Below are 24,922 nucleotides of genomic sequence, written 5' to 3'. Positions count from 1 at the left end.
CTAAAAGATGCTATGAGTTGGGTTGGGGCAGTATGTCTGAAAAAGCCTCATTTAGTATCTAAATATGGAAAGCATTTCAAGTCCTGCAGTTCGGAGCGTGTGAAGTATGCTGCTGGGCTGGTACGGGATCTGGTGAGCCGTGGGGTTACGTGAAGGCATGCTGCTATGTGCAGGACTGGGACTCCGCTGTGCTCCCTTTGATGTGCAGTTGTTGTCCTGCAGTCAGTACCAAGTGCTCAGATGCTAAGGTTGTGGCTGTGGCACAAGCATCTCAATGGTCTGTATTTTTTCGCCAAGAATGCTCATTTCCCTGTATTATAAACACGTAATTATGACTGGCTTATATAAAGCAGAACTGGGTAACCCCCATGGTTATAAACTGCTTTGACATAGAGTCCTGCGTCAATGCATTCCTGGAGCCAAGCTCTGTTCTTCTGCAGAAGGAGGATGAACGGGAAGAAAAGGAAGTATTTTCCTCTGTTGAGGCAGAAAATCATACTCCAGCCCTGGCCCAGGACATGGAGGAACGAGGTGGGTGGGAGGAGCATGCAGGTGTTTCTCTGCTGTTGTCTGCAAGATCTGGAGGCCCTCGCCCAGCCATGTCTTGGGGTGGGTTTATCTCATGCTCTCAGACTCTGGACTGACCCTCTAGTTAACCTGAAGAGATGGGGACTCGCTTCAACGTAACAGACAGTGACCCTTGAGCATAAGCACTTCGCTGCCGTATGGCCACCTCGTCTGTGAGTTACCTGAATGCTGGTTTCCATGCGGGGCTGTCTCCTTGCCCAGTGGCGATAACCCTCCTCTTCTGCAAGTCAGCCTTCAGGCACATCCCTTCCCATCAGCCCCTCCTTACAGAGAGAGTTGCATTTAAATGTCTGACTTCAGGCTGCACTTGCTGTTCTGAGTGAAATTCAGGCAACACTCCTTTTCGGGTCCTTCTCTTTAGCCACCCTGGGGCCTCCGAGACTGGTGTGAGGTGCTCTGTGAGAAATGGAGGGGGCCTCCAAGTGGTCTTTCCTTCCAGCAGACATGCTGGACCAGGCAGATTTCCCCATGTGTATGGGAACTAAATACCACAAAGGGCAGCACACACAAACACTGGAGGCAAATAAGGCCAAATGCTTTTGTGGTGGCAAAGGTCTTGTTAATAAATATCATTATCTCGCAGCCAGTCTTCCCTTTAGTAGAGTGCTCAGATGCAGATGGTGCTCAGTGCAACGTGGCCGGCGTTTCTCTATGTGCCTTCACATGTACGTCCCCAACAACTCCCCTTCTTCCCACCCAAGCAGATCGCTTTCATGTGAAGTGGGCTGTTATTAACTGCGTGATCAGTTTACACCAGCTTTATCCGGACAAATCACCAAAGTCAAACATCGAGAAGAAGGGGCTGGCCTTGGAGACCTCTGTCAAAGCTATTTGGGACCACAGAAGCAATTAATTACCATGTGGAATTTGGTAAGCTGGCACCTTGGGAGCAGCAAGGGTGTTCTTAGACGGATCAACCTCAGTAAATATTTATATATTCTTTGCCAGCACTTAACGTGGGAGAGGTTATAGGAAGTCTAAGGTGGGTGCATAAGTATCTGTACGAGGAAGACCATTAGGGTCAGGCTATTCTCTCTCCCCTTTCAGCAACACAAATGCCAGTGTCCAGCTTTAAGAGAAACATCTGTGCTTGCAGAAAGTCAGGCTTGGGTTCTGGTGAAGGCAGACAATGTTCAGTGGAGACAAGCTGCAAAGACAAGCCATCTTAACTGTGCTGTTCTAACTGTGCTGCCCTGGAAGTTATTTTTAAGTGCAGAACTAGGGGTTTGGGGTTTTTTTTAAATCTCTCTTTTAGGCAAAATAATTTGAAGTGTGATTAAATGCAGTCCCTTGTAAATGCCAAGCTAGTGTTTCTGAATTGGTATATTCAGGGGAAAAAAAAAAAGAGATGATTTTGCTAAACCCACAATGAGCCTATAGGAGCTCCCAAAGCAGCTCCCTAAACTCGCAGAGATTTTGAAGGTCTCTGGCAAGCCTTCCTTGCAAATTGAGTCGGGGCAGCGTAAGTCGGCCCCACTGCAGTTGTTTGCAGCGTCCCCCCGCTGCGGGCTGCCTCCTCTCGGCCCTCCTGGCTCCCCGCTGCAGGGCTGCCGGGGAGGGACACGTACCCTGTTGTCTCTTGGATGTTGATGGATCACTTCAAACAGCAGTTCGGGCTAAAACAGTTGAGCATGCTCGACTGGGGTAGCTGGTACTGCTTTCCAGGCTTTGGAGAAAACGTGTCGTGGAGGCCAGCTTCAGTAGCTCAGTGAGCTTTAGCTCACTGCCAAAAACCCTTTACTGTGTGGATTCCTCTTTTTTCAGGCCCATAATTGGATGTACTGTAGGGCATATGCTGAGCCCCAAACCATAGGGAATGGATCGTTATTATGTGTGTCTGTATTGCTGCATTTTTTTTCCCCTGATTCAGAAAGCTGCTGCTGAGGGTTGATTAAAGGTTTGTAATATCCCTAACGCTGGGCTAAAGTAGATCCCATAAAGTAGACACGGTAGGCAAACGTGTAACAAGAAGAGAGGGCAGGGGAGCTTGGGGTGAGGGTTAAACAGGGGAGAGTAGAAATCCTGTGAGAGGGAATGTTTAATATGTTGACATTTAAGAAAGCAAAGGCTGAGTTTGGGCAAGTGAGGAAGCAGAGCTGTCTGCGTCAACCTTGGATGGAAAGTAGCCGGTGCTCGATGCAGAGTGTGAATTGGGTGACTCGATTGCCAACCGGTGAACCAGGGTGCATTTGGGGGGGCCAATTTCAGACAGTGTGAGTGAGGATGCGTTCATAACATGTTCTGCTTCGTGTAGCTTGTTAAGCAGCTCTTTTTTCCTTTGTTTTCTTAAATTTGCGATTGCTCACAGCCTTTCTTCCCACTCCTGTTTTCTCTGCCTCCCTTGCCTTCTCCCCTTTCCCACAGCTGATCTGAGTAAGTCGTAGCTGGATTTGGAATGTAGCATAGTTCTGCCCACTTGGTCGTGAATAGATCAACTCCACTGTAACTCCCTGTCAAATACAGATTGTTTTCCCCTAAGTAAACAACATATTTCCCATTGAAGAACAACGAAGTCATGTTTTCAGGTACTTAAATCAAAGCCTTTGACCACTAAAAGTATCTTCTTCTCGTTTTTTTCCCTTGTTGGGACCAGATCATTTAGAAATATCGCATGATAGAAATTTGCTCCTGGGCTGAGCCTGGGACTGAAAAGCTTCATCTGAAAAAAAAACACCACACCCTGGTTTCTATGGGCTGTGTCTGGTTTGAAAATGGAAAGCTTGAATAGAGAAACTCGCCTCCGTCCTTGCTACTGCGTGCTCCTGAAAGAGTGAATGTTTATGCTGCAGCGGGCTGTTAACCAGCTCTGCTCACCTGATTAAATCCGTGATTGAAGCGAAGCTATTGAAAGTCTGAAATGCAATCCTTACAGTTTAAAACCCAAACTGCTTCTAAAAACAACTCTCTAATCTTTGGTGGTTTGGAGGCTAGGTTTGAGGTGTAGGGTTTTTTCAGACCTCAATGTTAACTGTACCCAGCTGTAATGCTGCGCTGCCCTTAATGTCAGTTGGATGTGCTTTTAGTATTATAGTTTTTCTTCTGAATAAATATTTGCATTTGTAGTTCCCAGACTTTGGGGGGGCGGGGGGTGGTGGTGGAGGGAAGAAAAAAGAAAGACTTATTCAGAGCCAAGGAAAAAGTCACTAAAAGTATTTTTCTATCCCAGCTGCTGCTTTTGGGGAAAGCTACGCTGGGAGGGTGCCCTTTCAAGCTGCCTTAGGGGCGCCGGGGGGCTGGTTAGCTGAAAGGCCCAGGGCAGTGGGAGGCAGGAGCATCAGCGTGTGGCATCTGCCTGCTGATGGAAGAGAGGAGAGGAGAGGAGAGGAGAGGAGAGGAGAGGAGAGGAGAGGAGAGGAGAGGAGAGGAGAGGAGAGGAGAGGAGAGGAGAGGAGAGGAGAGGAGAGGAGAGGAAGCCCCTGTGGGTAAGGCACTGGAGAAACACACGGCCAGTCTGGGTCCAGCTCCAGGACGAGCACACACGTGTCACTGCATGGACAGGGACCTGGGCTCCCACGCTGCTCAGCCGAATTTGCCGCCATCTCTTCCTCTCGCGCTTCCCGTCGGGTGTGAAGCGCGGGTTCGGCAGCCACAGCCAGTGGCCAAGCCGCCCCGCTGCAAAGGTGGTTTATGTGGCTGCTGTGCTGAGGTCCGGCAGCCACCCGAGGCGTGACAAGATCAGCCACCGCCTGTCAAGGCTGGATTTGTGCAGCCACCCTGGGGGTGAAAGGCCCCTCTGTCGCGGCTCGGCTGCTGCGCTCGCTGCGGTTCCAGGTGTTTGCATGCAGAGCCGCCTCTCTTTCCAAAAATAGATGGGAAATTCCACTCGCTGTCAAAAGCTGCATTTTGTAGGGCCATCGGGAGCAGCTCCTCCATCGAAACATCCTCGTACATTGCGCCACAGCAAGGGGACAGGTCTCTGGTCAGGGATTTGCACCCTGCGCCCCTGCTTTTCTGTGCAGTATTGGCACTAAGGAGCAAGTTAAGTTGAGAGTGTGTCAAATTCTGTGTCAGGTGCAGATAGGCAGGTTATGGGACGGAGACACTTGTTTTTCAGATCATGGTTTGTAAAGGTCCAAGAGCGGAGGTGGTGCGTGGAGCCGTGTGTGATGTCCGGGGCAGGCTGGGGGTAAGGCACAGAAAGGGATGGGGACATGGCTTTGCTGACTATGGGACGTCATAGCTGTTTAAGGACTTCTGCTAACCGGTACAGTGGCACAAGGTGATGATTAACCTTCCTGGGGTTGTAATTCTCTTGGTAAGTGTGTGTGTTTTGAGCTTACCACCTAGGGCGGCACACGAGGAAGCAGGCTGAGTTTGAGCACCCAACAGGGATTTAGCCTGTGCTGGGCTGAAGGAGTAGATTTATTTTTAAGAAATCATTTTACTGGAGGTGTTTTACAAGCACTGCTTGTCAAGTTATTAAAGGCAGCTGAAGGAATTATAACCAAGTCACTGTTACTTGGGTGCCTCTGTTCCCATCAGCATCTTAAAAGCTTCAGCCCTGCTTTGGACGTCCCTCAACACCCTTATCCTTCTGGCTGCTGAGGGAGCTTGCCGTTTCTCGCTGCTGAGCCCGCAGTGTGCACACATCTGGCCAGCTGTGCCCTCCGGCGATGCTCTGCCTGTTTTACTTTCTAAATTCCTGTTTTGTTCTTTTTCTTTTAACAGATTACAACAGCAGTGACTTAAAAACAGCGTGCAGAAAGCATGAGCTTTACGTTAGCTTCCAAGACTTGGGATGGCAGGTGTGTGATGTTTCTTTCTGGGTAAACTAGACATTTTGTTATGAAATGTTATCTAAACAGTGTCATGGTAATTCCACTCAAGGCTGCCATTATGCTCTAAAATGTCCCTTGTGCCTCCCCACTAAAACCAGTCACGGGGAAGAGCAAATAAATATTGATAGTTGTGACATTTGATAAGATCCAGAGAAAGCTTGATACTTTGAGATGCAAGTATACAGTCATTCTCTGTCACTCATGGGAGTCACGATACGGGCAAGGGCTCATATCTGTGTACCTGTAATGATAAGGAAAAAAAATATGATGTTAAGCACTGATTTTAACCAAATCAAGTGTTTTCTAGTGATCAGCCTAATTTTAACCCTGGCCGTTGTGTTGAAATCCTCCACCCCTGCCCCACAATTAGCCCTGGCTGTGGTAGGTGGACTGAAGACTGAGTTCAGTTGCAACATTACGAGGCCAGAGTTGTTTAGAGTAAGTTATTTAGGGCCAGGCCATAGTGTCATCAAACATCGTGTTTCAAAGAATGCCCTCATCTTCTCTTTTTTTTTTTCCTTAAAAATTTTTTTATCCTTTCATTCAGCACTTTTGTGAGGGAAATTCCTTTTCTATCAGCTAATATTTTTACCAGATTATAATTCAGGATGCCAGGGCTGCCCCTGTTGCTTCTGTAATACCCTGCACATGAAGGTCCTCTCCCAGCTAAGCAGACAGTAGCATTTTTTGTAGGTTATGTCAGCTCCATCCCACTAGCCACAACTGGGCTGCGTGCTGACTCCATTCCCAGTTACTTGTTAGTGGCTTTTCTTTTCACTTGTGCACAGCCTTTCCACCTCCTCCTCAGCTCACTTGCCCTGCTTCCAGGCAGGAAGCATATTCCAGTTGTGAAGTTCACAGTCTCAAAGGTACTGCTTTCACCTTTCTAGTTGCAGACTTGAGCAGAAAGGTAAGGTGTTGCCAAAGGAAGGCCACAGACCAGGAGGGCTCATTGTAGGAGCTGGAATCCAGATCCTGCTTGGTGGAGGGAGATGATGGAGGCAGGGCAGCAGCTCCCCTGCAGTTGTTGGGCACTGCAATCTCCTTCAGAACATTCGTCAATTTTTTTAGTGTCAATTTATTTTTTAGCAGAGTGCTTCCCTTGTTCTTATACCGCATTAAACCACAAATTTAATTACACAGTCTGTACTGGCTTCTGTAGCAGGAGAGTGACTGTCTTATGAAAAGCAGCTCGGTTTACCAGGAGCAAATTATGGGTGAGCTAGTATAGTAAAATGAAGAGGTGGTTTTGCTATGCCCAGGTATCCTCACATTAGCAATCAATCAAACAGCACACTTGGTTAGCAAAGCTGGCTGTGCTGCTCTTCCTTTAGGAGTCTGGCAAAGGTGGAGAAGCTGTTACACAGCTAAAACTTCCCCCAGCGGCCTTAGCAGACCAGCGTCCCTGTATATGTAAGTGTGTATAAGGTAAAGTGTCTGTGAGGCACCGCATCAGCGTTTTATAGTCCTGTTCTGGAGCTCCCTGGTTGACTTGTGTGTGTGTGCACACAAATACGTAATTTTCTCTGGGAGGGGACACCAGCTGAGGCTGTGAGTCAACCTAGGAAAGGTAGTTCAGCCAGAGGGCCTAACCTGCAGGAATTGTTGGAACATAAAGGCATCCAAACCACAATCCCCACAAGGCAACCCAGCAACAGTTTTAGGAACAAAACTCTTCTAGTTCGTGGCAGTTACGCTGTGCACAGACGTGCACCATTCTTTGGAAATTAAGATCATTAAGACTGGAAAACTCATGGCTCATCAAGAAAAAAAAACACCCTAACAGTTTCAGTGAAAACACATTTTCACCCTCAAGAAAAACTTAGTGGAAAATTTTCAGCTGCTCTTAATTGCATGCAGTTGTCTGTACAAGCTGGCAGCTTTTAAATTTGAATCACGTTCTTGTTTGTTTCCTTAAAAGGACTGGATCATCGCTCCAAAGGGCTACGCAGCCAACTACTGTGATGGGGAGTGCTCATTCCCACTCAATGCCCATATGAACGCAACCAATCATGCCATTGTACAAACTCTGGTAAGTCTCCAGAAAGCTCGACGCCAAAGCAATAGGTGAATTTGTAAATGAGTTACCATTGTCTCAGTCATGTTTTCTTTTTGGCAACAGGTTCATCTTATGAATCCTGATTACGTTCCCAAACCATGCTGTGCACCTACCAAACTAAATGCCATATCTGTTCTTTATTTCGATGATAATTCTAATGTAATCTTGAAGAAATACAGGAATATGGTAGTAAGAGCTTGTGGATGTCACTGACAAACAGTCTTCACATGGACTCCGTGATTCTACCATGAACTTCCATACTTTCATGAACTACCTGACCTTTGAGAAAAAAGTAATGGATGAACCACCATTCAGAACACCCACGTCTGTGCCTTGTGTGAGGAAGGGGTGTGGGGACCACACATTGGAGCACAAACAAACTGCTGGACTTCTTACAGACTGACCCTACCCCGCAGTGGCCACTCAGCTCTGCAGAGCTGGGGCGCGCAAAGCAGCAATAGGCCCAGACCCGCTTTATTCGTCTGGGACGATCTTAATCTCACGTAGCAGCTTGGCCATAGCAGTTGCTTGGATGTGTGCTGCAGTTTTACAGCTGGGCATCCCAACATCCAAAACAAGTGAGGGTTTTTTTGGGGGGGGAATGAGGGGAGAGACAGGGAAGCTAAAGAAAGTGGTGTTAGTACTTCAGACTTAGAGCATACATCTTGTACAAGACAATATAGAAGTCCTAAGGTAGGAATTGCCTTTTGTCTAGAAGGTCCAATTGCTACACCTCCTGAAATCTGTCATGACAGTAAGCATCTTGAACTGTGCCAAAGGAAATGTTTCAGTTCTTCTATTCTCCAAGCACCGTTTAAGTCTGATGCTGCAAGCGTAAGATGGCTTGGCTGCACCCTGCGTTAGAAACACTAACGTGAACTCAGACCCTGGCTGGTCTTTCCAGTTCAGTATTTGACCGAGCAATATAACTTTATACACTTGTTCTTACGCAACTTCCTTCTACTCCCCACACGAAGCTGCCTCATCTACTACCACTTGCCCAGGAAGGAAGTTGGGACGCTTCTACAGCTGTAATTCAGACGTAGAAGTTTAGGGGCCATTCATTCTCTAGCTGGACAGTTTATTTACAGGAAGACAGAATGTCAACAACATATGCAAGTTCCCCCTTCAACTCACGCAACTAACAAACTGGTATAAAGGATACATTCACAGTGTAGCCACGGTTTGTCTAGCAGAAGCTAATAGCAAATTGTTTTGATCAATATTAAACTTGTATTAAATGCACTTACCTCTAATTCTTGCATTTAAAAGGCTTCTTGTAAATACAAGCTATAATTTATTGCACTTGTCACTGTATATTCATTGTGCTGTACCATTTATAGAAAGACTGCTTTTTTAAAAAGTTTTTATTTAGAAAAATCTCAGTGTAAACAATTGTACCACTTTGATTTTATACAAGAAACTCATGAGATTGTGCTTCACTAGAAAGTTGTTAAAAACGTGATAATAAAGGCTTCCTTTAAGGCAGAAGTATATACATTGATCTAATACATCTGCCAGTACAACACTTAGCTTTCACTGTGGCTTTTTCACCCTCACACATTTTTAGATTGAACAGAATCAAAATTTCTGGACAGACAGTGAAGTACCAGGAGAAATTCACTGATTTAAAAGATCATTGTGGTTTTGCCTTTAAAAAAAAAAAAACAAACCCAACATACTCCATATGATGGACAAAAATCAACATCTTGACAGATTAGTCAAATTAGCCTGTAGCCATCCTCATTCCATGAGTTTCTGTGCACGTGCACACAAGAGAGCAGAATTCAGTCCTTGGTTTGCTGTTGTCATTGTATCGTGACAGTCTCTGCAGTATAAATTCTTTGGCTTTCAGTTATGTCTAACATGGAACATCTTATGCATCAAGAACAGATCCATATTATAATCCAAGGCACCACAGAGTGCATGGTCCTAGCATTCAAACTTATCAACACTTACAGCTTGGAAAAAGGTTAAGGCTCAAGAAGAGTGGGGAACTATTTTACACTACTGTAGGACAGCTGAATGGAAAAAAAAATTAAACATTGTACTACTTCTTGTTCTCTAAGTGCTCTGAGTCAGGAGCAGGTCAGCACAAAGTATGGATTCAGGCAAGGGTAGGAAACACATGTCATCAGCTCTGAAGTCTAACTGATTATTTAATATTAACAGAGCAGTTACAATAGCGCCTGTTCAGTTTGGCTCTATATAAGTAGAGCATAGTTACTCCTCAGGAGCTGGATGGAAGCAGCCTACGAAAATCCACCTGACACATGTACACTATGGCATCAGTGACGGTCAGGCACATGTTACAGTACCATCACTTTCATTATGGCTAGACCTCCCATGCTGAGAGGATTAACAGGAAACAACCAGCTCATGGTGGCCTGGTATCTTCCAAAGGTGTGTGTGTTTTCAACCTCCCATGACTTTTGAGTTCTTAACCAGCAGCTATATTAAGACAAATAGGGTTTAAGTACAGTTGTAGAGGCAAAAGTGACTCAACACAGCTGTAGCTTTTACCTTTCTAGTAATGGTGGGCAGTTTGTAAGGATTACTTTTTAACCAAATCTAACCTGAAGACAAAAATATTCTACTGGTGCCCTTAAGCTGGTTTTCTTAATGTATTTTAGTCTCAAAGGAAACCACTTACACTTCATTGTGGGAACGCAGAAATGCAGTAATACTACCAATGCTGAAAACATCCTCAATTTGCACAGTAACTACTTGTTAGCTCTTCACACACAGGGTAGCATGTCTTCAACACACACACAGAGGGAAGATACCAATGTTTAGTACATTCAATTTCCTAGAAACAAACATAAAAAAAATGCCCCAATCCCTCCCCCACCCCAAATACACTATTTGAAAATTAGCAATGATTAAAATCCCTCAGCTACTGTACAAAGACAGCCAGGGATGGAGCATCCAGACTTTTATTACAATTCATCCCTTGCCTGACGCAAGACAAAGCTATGCAGTGATTCAAGGTCTCTTGTTCCATTGTGTTCACTGACTTTCTTTCCACCTCGGAAAAGCAGAAGTGTAGGATAACCACGTACCTTCAAAAGACATACACAAAGAATAAACTTGTTACTAATGTCCAAACTCACTGGTATCCTTCACTTGTATGTACCTGACTTTGAAAAGCTACCAAACCCCTCTAAAACAATAAGCCATTTTAATTAAAAAAAAAAAAAAAAACCAAACACCACACCAGAACTTCCAATGCCAACCTGCAATTTCTGAACCTTCATGAAAGTGAATGGGCTAATACATGGTCCTATAGGCTCTCATGAGCAGCTGGGAGTGGCAGCTCCAGCTCTGTCTTTGGTTGGCCGCCTACCAGCACCAAAAGACATCTTTTTTTTTTCTAGGAACAGACCTTTGCATTGGCTACCACGAGACTGCTTTGGTGCTTTCACAGAGGGAGGCTTCTTAAATTAGGGCCGCCTTCAGCTTTATCCAACAATGAGAATGACCAAGTCTGAACAAACAGTCCAGGAAAGAAACAGTGTCACCAGGTGCTGTTCTGAATACCTCTTTTTTTGGCTAATGGAGAACACAGCTGCACTGTCACCAGGCACCCGCAGTGCAGCAGCTGGCTCGGCTGCGTGCTGGAGCCTCTCACATTCGGTACACAATACTATCCCGTTATTGCAGATCTTTCACACTTACAGAAAATCTGTTGCAGACGTTACGTTCCACCGTGCAGTCTACTTCTGCTATTTTGACATCGGTCAAACCTGGAAATTGCTCTTTGGCAAGGTTCTCCCAAGTTGGAGCCAAGTTCTTACAGTGACCACACCTAGAAACAAAAGAGGGAGATTTGTTTAGCAGATATACCTTCCAGTTTATCTCTACTGTCTTGCTGCAACAGCTGTAAGTTTAACTAGCTGCCTTTCCTATCCCCTAATGATGTGGCCCTCCAACGCCCTTGCACTATTATGTCAGTAAATGAGCTAAGAAAACGAGTTATTTTTATGTAAGTAAGTTAAGCACTGAAGTAGTTTCTGGCCTTTGTTAGTCTCATCTGGAATGGTATTCTGGATGTTGGTGCATTAACATTTTACCCTACAGAGGAATATGAAGCCAAATAAAGACGAGCACAGAGAACATTTAAATGAAAAAAAAGACTGCCTAGAAACAAACGTGGTTTAAGTATGGCACAGAATGTCTGTAGTATGAATTAAGTTTTCAGGTAACATATGCCAATTATGGTAAAGCTACAATAGCCCAAGTTTGATTATTTAAATGAGATTTTGATTTCCCTATTAAATTTCTTACAGTTCCTAACAGCCTTCTTGACCAATGTAGCATCGCCCGATGCTGGAAACTCAATTTTGAGAGAGGCATTTGTCAACACAGATTCTGTTTTTAAGGAGCACTCCAGTAGTTTAATGCACTTATTCACTGAAGGTACTTTGAAGTTTAACCACTACCACTGTACTTCACTTTCAGGTAGAGCCACAATGGAATTGTTTGCTAGTCAATAAGCTTCCCTTAGCAGATGGGGAAAAAAAAAAAAAAAAAGAAAACCAAAAAACCCAGTCAGACCCTATTCCGATTTGCACTAAATAGAAAATAACTTCTGTTGTATCATCAATAACACCAAAAAGCCTATTACTATTTTATTCCCTTATGTCTCTACAGTAATGAGAGAATGAAGTCCACAGAGGACACACACTGAAACACTAGTGTCAAGAGAGAAAATGATACTGTAAAACGGCAGGAACTATAGTAAAAGTATTAATTTTGTTTATATTTTGAACTTAGCTTAGCCAAGTTCATAACTTGAACTTCTTACTGCCTTCAAGAATTCCCAAAGCACTTTAGGCTTTAAAGCTACATCGCTCATTCTATTCTAACCCAGCTGCACCTTAATTGTGTTATTAAAACAGCCCCGTAATTGCCTCGAGGCTGGATCAAGACATTTACAAAAATAAAGATGTCTCTGCAAAAGTTTTCTTAATACAAGCCAGTATATATTTAAACCACCTTGTTAATACACAGTGACAGTATAAAAGCATTTCTGACCATACACAAAAGCTACTAGTACAGGATATTTTATGCTTACCATGCAAGTTAACATTAATATTTATCCAAAACTAACTGAAAGACAGAACTAGCAAGCAACATAATAGTGTTTGCTGAGCCCTACATAAGTTAATCCACTTGGAAGAGAAAAAGGTCATTTACGCAGAGTGCTACAACTGTATACATAAGCCTGACTTTCAGAGCTAAAACTAGGATACCAGCTACATAAATATAGGAAGTATTTTCCTAAACGGTGGATTTCTGAACGTTGCAGCCAGGGAGCCCACAGTGGTTTAAGAACTTGACTCACTGCATCCTGACCCACCATTTCTCAGCCTGCCATCTACCACTGATCACATCTGTGAGATCCAAGCAGCATCCCGTTAGAATCTCACAAGATAAGGAGATGGTTAAAGTGCAGTATTATTAAGAAAAGTTAATTAAAAAGGGAGCATTTCTTTATCTCAAACTTTTCCAGAAAAAGTTTCTCAGAAAATCAACTCCTACATATGCCAACAAGCCCTGGGTTCAGACATCAAACTAGAATCTATTTTGTGCACAGGTGTAAACTGAATTCACCAGCCAGTTCTGCTGGTGGCGTAGTAGCAGCACAGGCACAGATTGAATCTGGGTTCCTCACAGTGCACAGAAAGGCTAAATGGAGTGAAGAAAGAGCAGAAAACGTGAAGGGGGTGGGGGTATGTGTGTGTATGGGCAGGGTATTTCATAACACAGCGGTGGCAGATACTTGCCCACATCCAAAAGCAGATCTTTCAGATGTAAGAGAGCACAGACATAGCTCTCAAGCAGCAAACGCACTGCGGTAAAAAGGGTGACAACACTGGAAAAGGCTGCATCACTGAGATTATGTAAAGCAAAATTTTTCCTGGTACTTCTTGCCTACAGTAAGAAACACATTCATGCCTACTGTCAAAGTTAAGCTGCAATATTTTGATACCTCTGAGCACATTTAAATATGGGTTGCATTTGCTTGTGTTGCTTTGTAATGGTGACCTTTTACCACCACAAAAAAAAGATCTTTTTGTATTTTATATACTGCATTAATGGGGTGGCTAGTGATGAAATCAGAGATGTGTTATCTTTCACACAGTGAAATACAGGTTAATTTTAATCTCTCCCCCTACACTAGGCTTCCTTCTGTTGGCTAAGAGACTGGGCAATGGAGGAGAAAGATGGCATGCAAATTTCCTGAGAAATGTGCAGACAGAGAAACTTAAAACTTTTTTTTTTGGTCTCAGAAGGGAAATAGTAAGAAAAGGGGGAAAATACTTGTTCTGTGAGTTTGTAATACTGAGGTCTCACCCCAGCTTGGGTCCCAGGCTGTGCTGGATGTGCCAATAATGGCAGATGCCAGGTAGGACATGACTTTCTTTTCCCCCCAGTGCTTTCCTTTGGGTGTCTACACCTGCACCATCTGTATGGGACACTTCTACCTTGGGTCACTATAAGAACATATTACATGGAATATACTCTTAAGGACATCTCAAAATTGTCACTTGTGCAAATTAGGGGTTTTTTTTGTCAGTTATTTGAAGAGTAACAGCCAATTATCCATAGCTCTACCATCTGTACCAATTCCCAGGTGCTCAAAGGAGGCTTCCAAGAAAGGTTGGTTGTGGCAGAAGAGGGCCCAAAGGCCAGCACGCTCTCCTTTCTCAATGCTGGCAATACGCTCCCCTCACCTTACCCAAATCAAGGGGTAGGAGCACGCTGAGCCTCCAAAGCAAGCTTCACTCTCCTTGTTCCCCAGCATTACCTGACACAGTAAAGCTTCTCTGCCAGCCTTTCCACAGAGAGGGATCCCAAGAAAGCTAAAACAGATTGAGCTTTTTTGCTCTAACTCTTGCCAACACACACATTTTTCAGTTAATTCATGTTTTAGATCAGACAACAAATACAGTACTACACAAAACTCAAAGACCTACAGCAACTAATGCACTGACAGCTCAGATCAGCAATAATCCTGAACTACAGGTGAGAACTTCTTACCATGGGGCGTAGAATTTAATAAAGGTGATTCCCCTAGCAATGGTTGCATCAAAGTCTTTTTCAGAAAGAGCGAGCACTGCAGCCTGTTCAAAAAAAAAAAAAGGAAAAAAAAGAGTCAAAACTTTTTGTATGTATAACATCAGCCAAACAAGCTTTTAGCTACCTGAAAGGGAAACTCAAACTGTAGAATTATTGACAATATAAACAAGTGTAGCAGCAGCACACGTCACTTTCACCCCTCAGCTGCTTTCCTCCTCTAGAGAGATGCAGAGAAATGCATATTTCATGCTGAATCTCATCCATAATTGGAGAAACAAAACATCCCTATTTTCAGGGGATTTGCCTGTATCCAAATTTTTAGTGGTTGGAAAAAAAAAATCACCTTCATTTTAATACACTGTCACGCAAATGTTTCAAGGAACAACCCTGAGAGGAGTTGGCTTAAAGCACGTAGTGGCCATCTGAGAGTTTAATGAGGTATGGAAGGCACACCAGTGATGTCTTGACAGCTGGTCTCCCTCTGCTCTATCCCGGCGTTGCATACATAGAAAAATCTGTTACCAGAAACACGTATTTGCCTCTCAGGAGGACATCACCAAGCCACACTTGCATGGACACTGGAAGAATTTTTAGTCCTCGTGATTTTAACGTCAGGAGCAATGGCATGGGAGTGATGGGAGGATAGCACATTGCTTGATTGCACTTGCAGAGCACAGAACAGTAACAAACTTCATTTTTTGTGTGAGACCCTTAGGGGTGGGAGGGATTAAAAATAAATAAATCTCAAGCCTCAAATTCAAATGAAAGCAAAAGAAAAATAAGAGTGCAACTGACAGTATTACCAGGTCCACTTTAAACCCAGTAAGAGTTTCATGAAGTGAAGCCAAAAAGAAATTTGAAATTACAAATTAAAGGTGCTGGATAAACATTTCTGTAAATAACTGTTAGTTCATGAAATTAAGTTTTTTCTTTAAGTTGAAGTGTTATTACATCTAAAGAATTCTTTAGAAATTATACTAATTATTAAATAATTACAAATAATTAAATGAAGAAAAAATGAGCACAATTCTACTCTTCTATTCTGAATTTCCTAAATGAGTATCTAAAACAGATATTCCAAACATCATTTACAATCTAAGACACCATCCTAATCTGAAAACCCCATAAACAACGTCCTCCCCATGATCCATGTAGTAAAACACATTTTAAAGATCTGTAGATTACTATCAGAATAACAACGTGAACTCTATAACCACAGAAGTAAGTTTAATATCAGATAGCTCCTTTAGCTTGGTTTCTTAAGAAAATACAGCTTATGCAATCACGTATCTGAGCATCTGCTGGTCACTCTACCTTAATCCATCTGGATCATTTTTGAGTAATTTTGGTGACATAAGGCAGGAGAGAAGTCTCATGGACATAAAAGTACAGCTTCTGTGAAAGGGCTGGCATGCACTTGGCCCATGTAAGACCTGGGGGAATCCATGTAGGGACTCAAAACTGGGACACAAATTTGGAGTCGGAACTCATTGCTTTTGCTGCCTGTGGTACCGGTGGTGGGCTGCTCATGGTAAATGCAGTCAGTGTTTGTTGGCTACAGGGGCTAGCCCCTTGTTTCAAAATTCATAAGAACAAAACCAGAACCATGGTGTCTGAAGATGAGTGACCAAGGAACAGCAGCATCCAAAGCTGCGATATAAAGTTGCAAAGACAAAGTTGAGTCCTACACTGTGTCTACTATTATTTGGAAAAAAAATCCCCCCACAACCTTTTCCTGTTTGTATGTGTGCTGGTGCATGCAAGGCATAACTGGGAATTTGCATCACATGTGGTTCGTGTTATTTCTACAAATATAGACAACTAATTACTTTCTGCATTGTACTAATACCAGTTCGTTAGGATCTTCCAAAAAAAAAACTTTTGAGGGGTATGAAAATTGCAAATCTATGTTGTCTATAATGTTTGGTAAGCCACTTTATGCAAGATGAGTAATGCTGCTGGAAAAGTCAACTGCGACAGGTAATATTCTCCTGTGAGAAGCTACATATAAACTGTATTTATATTAATAATATTGATGCTTTTTAATTACGTAAGTTCATTCTGCATCACAAGGGAATGTAAATCACCATCCCTTATTTTCTAGGCAGAAGTATGTTTTCCACATTTGATGAAAAAGTATGCTTGAAAGCCATCCCTAATTTCTCAACCTCACCAATTTTACTCAGCTACAAGAAAAACAGCAGATGAAATGCCGAAGTGATTAAAAAATCCAGAAAACAGCTTGAAGTACATGAAGTACAAGTATGCAAAGGTGAAGTTATTCCTGCCAGTTCCTTGGCAACATTCATAACCCCTGTAGCTCCTAAAACCAGGATTAGAATAAACCTCCAAACCTGAGGAGTTTTCTTGTCACAGGACATGTTACCTTGCTGCATTTAGATCAGTCTTCATTATCTTTGCTTGATTGTTGTTTCTGCATATAGTCTGTAAGTATAGGACCCCGGCTGTTTTTAGTGGCTTAGCAGCGTGCACCATCCTCCTGGGTTCAAGTGAGAATCTTGCAAGAAACGTTCATCTTCATAGCTATGAAATATGCTGTCATACAGACCAAGGTGCCAGTAGTTCCGCAGACCAAAAAAGACCACATTTATGCCACTATCTAAACAATTTATTGCAACCATAAAAAAGGAGCCAGACTTTTTTTTTCTTCTCCAATTAATCAGGTTAGTAAACTACAATTTATGGTCTAATTCCACTCATTAATTGCTAAAAAAATAACCAGGAAAGTATTTGCTACAGTTTACATCTAGAAATTGTCAAGCTATCAGAGAGAGAGAAACACATGGAAGACCTGGACAGGCTGCTGAAACAGTCTGAACACTTTTAACACCACTGCAGAGCGCAGGACCACTTACCTCAACATGGGTGGGTTCTGCAGGTGGCTGTGGGGCTTCAGTGGGTTTATCTGCTGGTGGCTCTTTCCCAGAGCTCTGTAGTTGGGAATCCACATATTCCTTTAAGGAATCGAAGTCCCTCTTCCCTTTGTACTGGTCACCCTACAATTATCAAATAGTTTGTGCAAGTGTGTATATGCAGTTAATCAAGCAAATAAATAATTATCAGCAAAATATAAGATTGCCCAGTGTAAGCATATTCATAATAAATACAATTATCTAGTCATTAAACCTCTCCATGGCATTCCATTCACTCCACATCTTCATGATTTGACATAGATTCTTCTGTACCAAAAGGGAACAACCAAAATTTCCTTGAAATGAAAGGTACTTCAGAAACATAGAAGCAAATTTTAGAAACTTTTCTACTTCGCCCTTCATGTCTCACTCTAGCCAGCATTTTCAAGGTTTTGTTTTTCTGAATTCTGAATTTTTATTTTCTAAAGCTATGGCAAGGAACAATAAAATACCCATCACTATTTGGTGGTGGTCTCTGTTACATGAGAGCTCTGTCTGGTGTATGGCAAGGAACAATAAAATACCCATCACTATTTGGTGGTGGTCTCTGTTACATGAGAGCTCTGTCTGGTGTTTTGACAGGGATGAAAGATGGACTTGCATGTGACCTGAACTACACAGTTGCTCCTCTGGCCCATGCACTTGTCACATGTCCTCGGAAAACCCAAACAGTAAGGCAGCGCTCTCTGGGCGCCTAAGTTCACCTGGGAGCAAGAGACAACAGCTGCCTGCTGTGGGACAGGCAACTCCAACAGCACCACTCTTATAAAAGTTAAGTCACATTTTTGAACCTGCACATAAAGCTCTCAAGCAGCTAGATCTTCGAGAAGCCCCAGTTTGCCTTAGATGCTTCCCTATATCTCAGGTACTTTCACAATGCTAGAGAACAAGAAATCAGAGCATCTCTGAGCAGTTTCTAGTCTCAAATCCACTGTCAGCCATCTGCAAACTAGCCCTTGCATAATTGCCCTCAGCGCTCTCTGTGAAAATTAGTACTCATTTCTCTGTTCAAAAGAGATAATCTCTTCGAGATACTACACATCCATTTTGGATAAAACTCGAGTTTTGGTCCCACGAGGTGTGGGCTACAAAATGTATTTCCTCTCTCAGATGAGGAGTAACTCTTCAAGAAACAGCATACAATCTTGCATACATTGGAAGGAAAAACGGACACCTCTGCAACTATTTCCTGTATCTTTGGAACTCTTCCTACACATTTTCCTTCTTTTGTAACTGGTAATGCTACTTGTAATCAGCCACCTTCCCCACACTGGGTCTAAATCACAAAGGAATGAATCTCAGATGATGCAAGAAGCCTAAGGCTAAGTGTTGGGTCCTGCACTTGGGTCACAACAACCCTGTGCACTGCTACAGGCTTGGGGAAGAGTGGCTGGAAAGCTGCCTGGCAGAAAAGGACCTGGGGGTGTTGGGCGACAGCCAGCTGAATATTAGCCAGCAGTGTGCCTAGGCGGCCAAGAAGGCCAACAGCAGCCTGGCGTGTATCAGAAACAGTGTGGCCAGCTGGACTAGTGGAGTGATGGTCCACCTATACTTGGCACTGGTGAGGCCGCACCTCAAATACTGTGTTCGGTTTTGGGCCCTTCACTGCAAGAAGGACATTGTGGTGCTGGAGCGAGTCCAGAGAAGGGCAACGAAGCTGGTGAAGGGTCTAGAGCACAAGTCTTATGAGGAGCAGCTGAGGGAACTGGGGTTGTTTAGTCTGGAGAAAAGGAGGCTGAGGGGAGACCTTATCGCTCTCTACAACCACCTGAAAGGAGGCTGAAGTGAGGTGGATGTTAGTCTCTTCTCCCAGGTAACAAGCGATTGGATGAGAGGAAACGGCCTCAGGGAGGTTTAGATTGGATATCAGGAAAAATCTCTTCACGGAAAGGGTTATCAAGCACTGGAACAGGCTGCCCAGGGAGGTGGTGGAGTCACCATCCCTGGAGGTATTTAAAAGATGTGTAGGTGTGGTGCTTAGGAACATGGTTTAGTGGTGGACTTGGCAGTACTAGGTTAACAGTTGGACTTGATGATCTTAAACGCCTTTTCCAACCAAAACGATTCTATGATTCTAAGCCTGTACCTGCTTGTTTGCATCTATTTCAGCAGGGCAGGGTCAGTGCCCATTCATTCCTCCCAGGGTTTCTGCTGCATCTAACCAAGAGGGATGGTGTGATGCCAGACTTCAGTTATGACAAAGGGGATGATGGTATTACAGACAACAATACTGGATGGCTGAAGCAGCTCTCTTCGTCCTCCCCTCCTTACTGAACAGTACAATAGCAGCCAGGGAGATTTCCAGGAATTTCTGGGTCAGATTATTGAAGAGTTGTTGGGGTTGTTTTGTGGTTTTTTTGAATATATTGTATCAGCCTATGAAGGAACACGTGATTCTGGTGGCAGTATGCCACCAGGGAATACCACACTGCCAATGGAGAAAAGTCAGTTTGACACCAACAGAAATATATTGTTCAGACTAATGGCTAAGATTCAGCTTTACCAAATACAACAGCAGCGATCTTTTTCTTTCCCCACACTCGATTCAAATAACTCCAAGCAACTCAAACGTCAATAATTACAAAGGGTCAAAAAAAAATTTATCTGACTTGTTGAGAAAAACCACAGCTAACTTTTCTAGATCAAGATAGTATGGTTCTGGCAAGGTATCTTGCCATCTGTAGCTATCTGAAAAAAAAAAAAAAAAAGCAGCTGGAAAACCAATCTGGAGAAAGAGCAGAGCACTTCTGTTCTTCAGACTCACACCATATAGAGACAAAAGTTTAATTAACTGAAAACCCCTCTAACCTTGGGCATGATATGTCTGACTTGAGCACTCCCTCAGCTTCTAGGTCTGCTTCTGACATGTGCCAGGCACCTCTGCTCGAGCAGTCACACGGCTGTGTATTTCCTGTGTGAATCAGGCTGGGATTCAAAAATCCAGGTGCTGCTTCATTTAAATTCCCCGGAGTGTCTGATCTTATAGGGGTGCTTATACCAAACCTCACATGGTATGTACTTATGGCCATTTTCTCTTTAGAGTACCAGAAAACTGCCACAAGCAACAGCCACTAAACTGGACTGAATACCAAAACTTACATCTCTGGTACTGTAGATGTTGCAAAAGGAATGCAAGATGAATGGGGCAAAAACCCAAAACCCCCCAAAACTTAGTGGGTAAGAGCTGAAAAGGAAGTCCTAGGTTCTCTGCTTCCAGACCTATTTTTAATATCCATTTAATACATCTAATTTATCTTGAAAGTGTGAAATATATGATAAGTAACACTACTATTTAGAATATGTTTATTTGCTGCTGTTCATGTACGTGGTATTTATAAATACTTTACTTCGCCATAACTTCAGAATATTGTAATTCTTTGAATTGCTACAAGGAAAAATGTCAACTGAGCCCATGGGACTCTCACTCACAGTGTCATATGAAGTGGTCAGATATATAAGAAGGAAAATTTGCATCACTCAGACATCACTCAGCAGGTAGGCACCACTTACAGATGAGAATCTTCTGATACACACTGTCAAAATTACATATTTTTTTATTATTTCTATTTCATCTATGTTTTTGTGTTCCATAGGAGGTAAGGTATCAAGATAAAGTACACCCAGAATTCTCTTACACAGTAGCATAACTGGAGATACTGCTTACAGATTTATCAACATCATACTGGTTATTTGCAGAGCACAAAGAGCAAAAAGCTCTAACTTTTATCTGTGGATGAAAGATACCTCTTCCAGTACCATACTGAACCTCCAACATCCCTTTGTCTCACAAGCAGACTTTGCTATATGCCCACTTGATCTTTTTTCCCAGAATGCAAACACAGTCTAAGTATTATTCAGAAAAAAATGGTCTGATCTTCTGCTGAGCTTGCAGACTCACCTTTTCACCATTCTTAAACCAGAAGAGTGTGGGATAGCCACGAACTTGGGTTTCAGAGCAGACTTCGTAATGCTGAGTACAGTCGACCTACATTTTGAAAAAAAATATAAACCATTCAATGCATAAAATAAATACACAACAAGCATCATAGCCTCCCTTATGTTTAAAATCTCAGAAAAATACAGGAACAAGCAATACATAGCTTGGCAAAACTCAGTACCAAGTACTGTCTTGAGAATGATTATGTCTGCCTTCCAGACAGTGGTTTGGTTGTATAATTGGGAGGCTGTGTGTGTGCTTTTGATTTTTTTTAGGAGGGATCAGAGAGGGAGGTACAGATAAAAGGAAGTAGTAACAGCTACAAAGAACAACCAAGACATAATTAAATATCCAATTACAAAGTACTTGGTATTCTCAGTGAACAAAATCACTGCACGGACACAAAATGCTAATGTGAGAGCGCTTTAAAGTGAAGATATATTGGCTCACCCATTTTTTAAGACTACTCTTTAAAGACTTCAGAAGACACATCAACAGCTAGCAAGTTAACTTCACGCCAAGGGAAGTTCCAAGTGCATAGCAACATTCAATTCTAATATAAACCATTCTGTAAAGTTATCTGTTTATAATCTTTTTTGAAGTAGGAAAAAAGACAACTTAAGCATCGGAGCCTTTGCTCGACACAGCACTTGGATTTTGAATTTTGCATTAGAAACGCTTTGCTTCAGATCACAGAAGATCAATTCTAAAGATTAAACAGCATCCTGCCAGTAGGTATCATTGCTGTTAAGACACTATTCCCCCAGATTACATGAACGTCAGGGTTCAACCTTCTTAGAAACAGTTGTGTTTCCTGTTTACTTACAGGCTTACAATCTTAGCCAAGACATGTTTCACAAGGTATATAGTTACACAAAATTGACTAGATATCGAGACAAATCTTAGTGGCTTTATTAAACAGCAACTACCAGTAACAGTAACTGCAAACACGACAGACAACTGAATAAACCCGAAATTTCGGAAATTTTTTGTTTGGGTATCAGAGAATGGTTAACTTCAAGAAGATACTTAAGCTAAGCAAAGATTTTATCAGACAGCAAGCAAGATTCTCAAAAAGCAAATCAGCAGATGCAACATTTGGTACACACAGCATCAAAGGAGCAATAGCCTCCGATATTTTATTCTCAGAGGGAAACTAATTTTATAACCACCAGGTCTCAAAATTTTATATATATATATATATATATATGCCTTCTCTAAAGTTCAACTATGCTGACCTGCTCTGTACATCTACAGTGTATCTGAATTAGCAGATTTTCAAAAGCATTAAAAATAGAAATAATTTAAAAAAAAAGTCAAGCTCATCAGCTCTAGTAACAGCTGAAAGCGCTATGAGGGCAGAGGCAGGAGAGATGGCTGGGTTTTTATCCTTCTGCAGGACTGACAACACTGCTGTTATGCAGTCTTTCAGATAGTGGAACCACTCTGAAAGCTTAAGGACATGGAAGTTGAGCCCAGTCAGTTTTCCACCATTGGCAAATACAGAACGCTTCACATCACGAGCCACCTGGACTCAGGTATGGGTCAGCAAACAAAGCCAGTAAGTGCAATTGCCAGACCACCTCCATACCTCTGCACAGAAGTCACTCCACGTACAAATAACAAGCTCCCATGGTAAATACACCACAGAACCTGGTTATCAACCCTAAGGGAAATAGTAAAGCAGGACAAGATATCAGTTTTTAAGGTGGAAGACCCCCTGAAACCTTTAGAAAGGTCTATGGGGGTAAATAGGAAAAAAAAAAAAAAAACAACCAAGAGATAATTCATCATAAGGAACCCTGTAGGTCTAAAGCTTGCTAAGGAATCCAGTGCGTTAGAGAGCAAATTAGAAATCACTTTCCCATACAAATACTGAAGTCTATCAAGTTCTGACAAAGGGGAAGCATAATAAAAAACAAATGTCAAAATATTGTTACTTGCATCTGAAGTATTAGACTTATTCCCAGCTCTCTCTGAAACACAGGGAGCTAGTTGTGTTCCTAACAAGTCCTTGCTTAAAATGAGGAAGTCCTGTCAACTGTGGGTGTGTGAGGGGGAAAAAAAAAAAGCATCCCAAAATTAAAATAGAAACTATGACTATAAAAGGATTTAAGAGGTGACAAACAAAACAATTATTTGCAAATCACAGCACAAAAAGCATGATACTTGGCTGAAACATTCATTCACACAAAACCCACGTTCAGACTCTGAGCACTTCACCTACCTTGCCAATCTTGACAGTTTCCGAATGCTCAAAGGCTTGAGCCAGTTGTTCCCAGGTTGGGGCCAAAGCCTTGCAATGACCACACCAAGGGGCAAAGAATTTGATAAAGTGATTACCTTTTAAGTCAAAAGAAAAAAAAAAAAAACATTTAACTCATTTGGAATGAATTTGGCTGCTATTAAAGACTAGGTACTAATCTCAGACTGCAAATTTATCATGGTATTTCCTGAGTTAAAGATAGGAAACACTGTGAATCACAGGCCAGGACAGAATACTTCAGCGATTAGGTTTTCAATACTGTGTGCAGGGCCACAGTGTTGCAAATTCCCCTGAAAATCCAAACAGCTTCACAACCTCAAGCCAACAAATAAGATACTAAAACTGATATTTTTAACCTAACCATTTGCTACAATGTCTAATTCTACCATGTCAATCACTTGCCCTATGACAGAGTAGAAAGAATCACCAAGGAACATGTATTTATAACAGCATAAATGGAAGTACTAGACTTCAACTTAAACATTTCTTAGAAAATACCACTGCATTAAGTCCATCAATTACCTAAATAATTTTGTTCAGCATTCCATTTTCCTTTTTCTGCCCTGCTCTTTGTATTTTCATGTCAACTGTTCAGAAATCACTGCCTTCAGTAGATTTTTGAGGTGTTTTATAGAGAGAAGAGTCTCTGTACCATCTCCTACTAATGTTTAGTTTAAAAGTATAATCTGCAGAGTACCAGAAAATGTAATTTCCTTTAATTAAGATTACTATTAATTAAAAATGTTGCACGCTTTTGTACACATCAAGGCAAGGCTCTGTTAATAAGAGATTAAAATGAACTTAATTAAGACAAAGAAAAAAAAATTAATTTGAAAGAAACACCAGCAACTGGAGAAAAGCTCTTTTTAACAGAATTATTCATAACCCTTTGACAACTGCTTTGGGGCTGGTATTACTAGAATTCAGTTCTAGTTTGAGAGCTTGGTCACAAAAGGAGGTCAGAGGAAAGACATCACAAAATAACTAGGAAATGTAAACTGCAGTAGCAGTGTACTCTAACTTGCCTGGTCTGCACATGGAAAACTTTCAAACCAATTGACATGCTTTGCTTTGGTCGAGTAAACTGCAAATTGAAATTTCTCACAAGTGAGTAAGAACATCTAGTGAAAATCAGCTATTCTATACCACATACTCTGATATAGTCTCCTACTCGATAGAAAAAATTAAAATTCTTTTTGCCCTAGAGCACCAAAAAGGTAAAAGGAGACTTTTTAAGAACAAAGTCAACCTTCCAGTTGGAACTGCTAAGCCTCC

At 42.3% G+C, this 24,922-nt stretch overlaps 2 protein-coding genes across 3 annotated transcripts in view; one reads left to right on the top strand and one right to left on the bottom strand.

The window, feature by feature from the left end:
- BMP6 (bone morphogenetic protein 6) overlaps positions 1-8,913 on the top strand; it is a 99,755-nt gene extending 90,842 nt beyond the window's left edge. Inside the window, exons 5-7 of the mRNA XM_068396155.1 lie at positions 5,257-5,333; positions 7,288-7,398; positions 7,489-8,913. Of these exons, the coding sequence (XP_068252256.1) occupies positions 5,257-5,333; positions 7,288-7,398; positions 7,489-7,638 (338 nt within the window). The 3' untranslated portion in view covers positions 7,639-8,913. The remainder of the gene's footprint in view (positions 1-5,256; positions 5,334-7,287; positions 7,399-7,488) is intronic.
- Positions 4,349-24,922, bottom strand: part of TXNDC5 (thioredoxin domain containing 5) — a 31,834-nt gene continuing 11,260 nt past the window's right edge. Inside the window, exons 5-10 of one of the 2 annotated variants that reach the window (XM_068396157.1) lie at positions 23,609-23,724; positions 21,343-21,429; positions 17,388-17,528; positions 14,473-14,555; positions 11,104-11,233; positions 4,349-5,607 (exon numbers count right to left, since the gene is read on the bottom strand). In XM_068396157.1, coding sequence (XP_068252258.1) covers positions 5,575-5,607; positions 11,104-11,233; positions 14,473-14,555; positions 17,388-17,528; positions 21,343-21,429; positions 23,609-23,724 — 590 coding nt within the window. In that variant the 3' untranslated portion in view covers positions 4,349-5,574. Of the gene's footprint in view, positions 5,608-10,345; positions 10,488-11,103; positions 11,234-14,472; positions 14,556-17,387; positions 17,529-21,342; positions 21,430-23,608; positions 23,725-24,922 lie in introns of those variants that run through there. The other variant, XM_068396156.1, reaches the window with a different exon arrangement.

Source organism: Nyctibius grandis, chromosome 3, assembly GCF_013368605.1.
Source record: "Nyctibius grandis isolate bNycGra1 chromosome 3, bNycGra1.pri, whole genome shotgun sequence".
Classification (NCBI taxonomy): Eukaryota; Metazoa; Chordata; class Aves; order Nyctibiiformes; family Nyctibiidae; genus Nyctibius; species Nyctibius grandis.
This window is presented reverse-complemented; position numbering and strand designations above follow the sequence as displayed.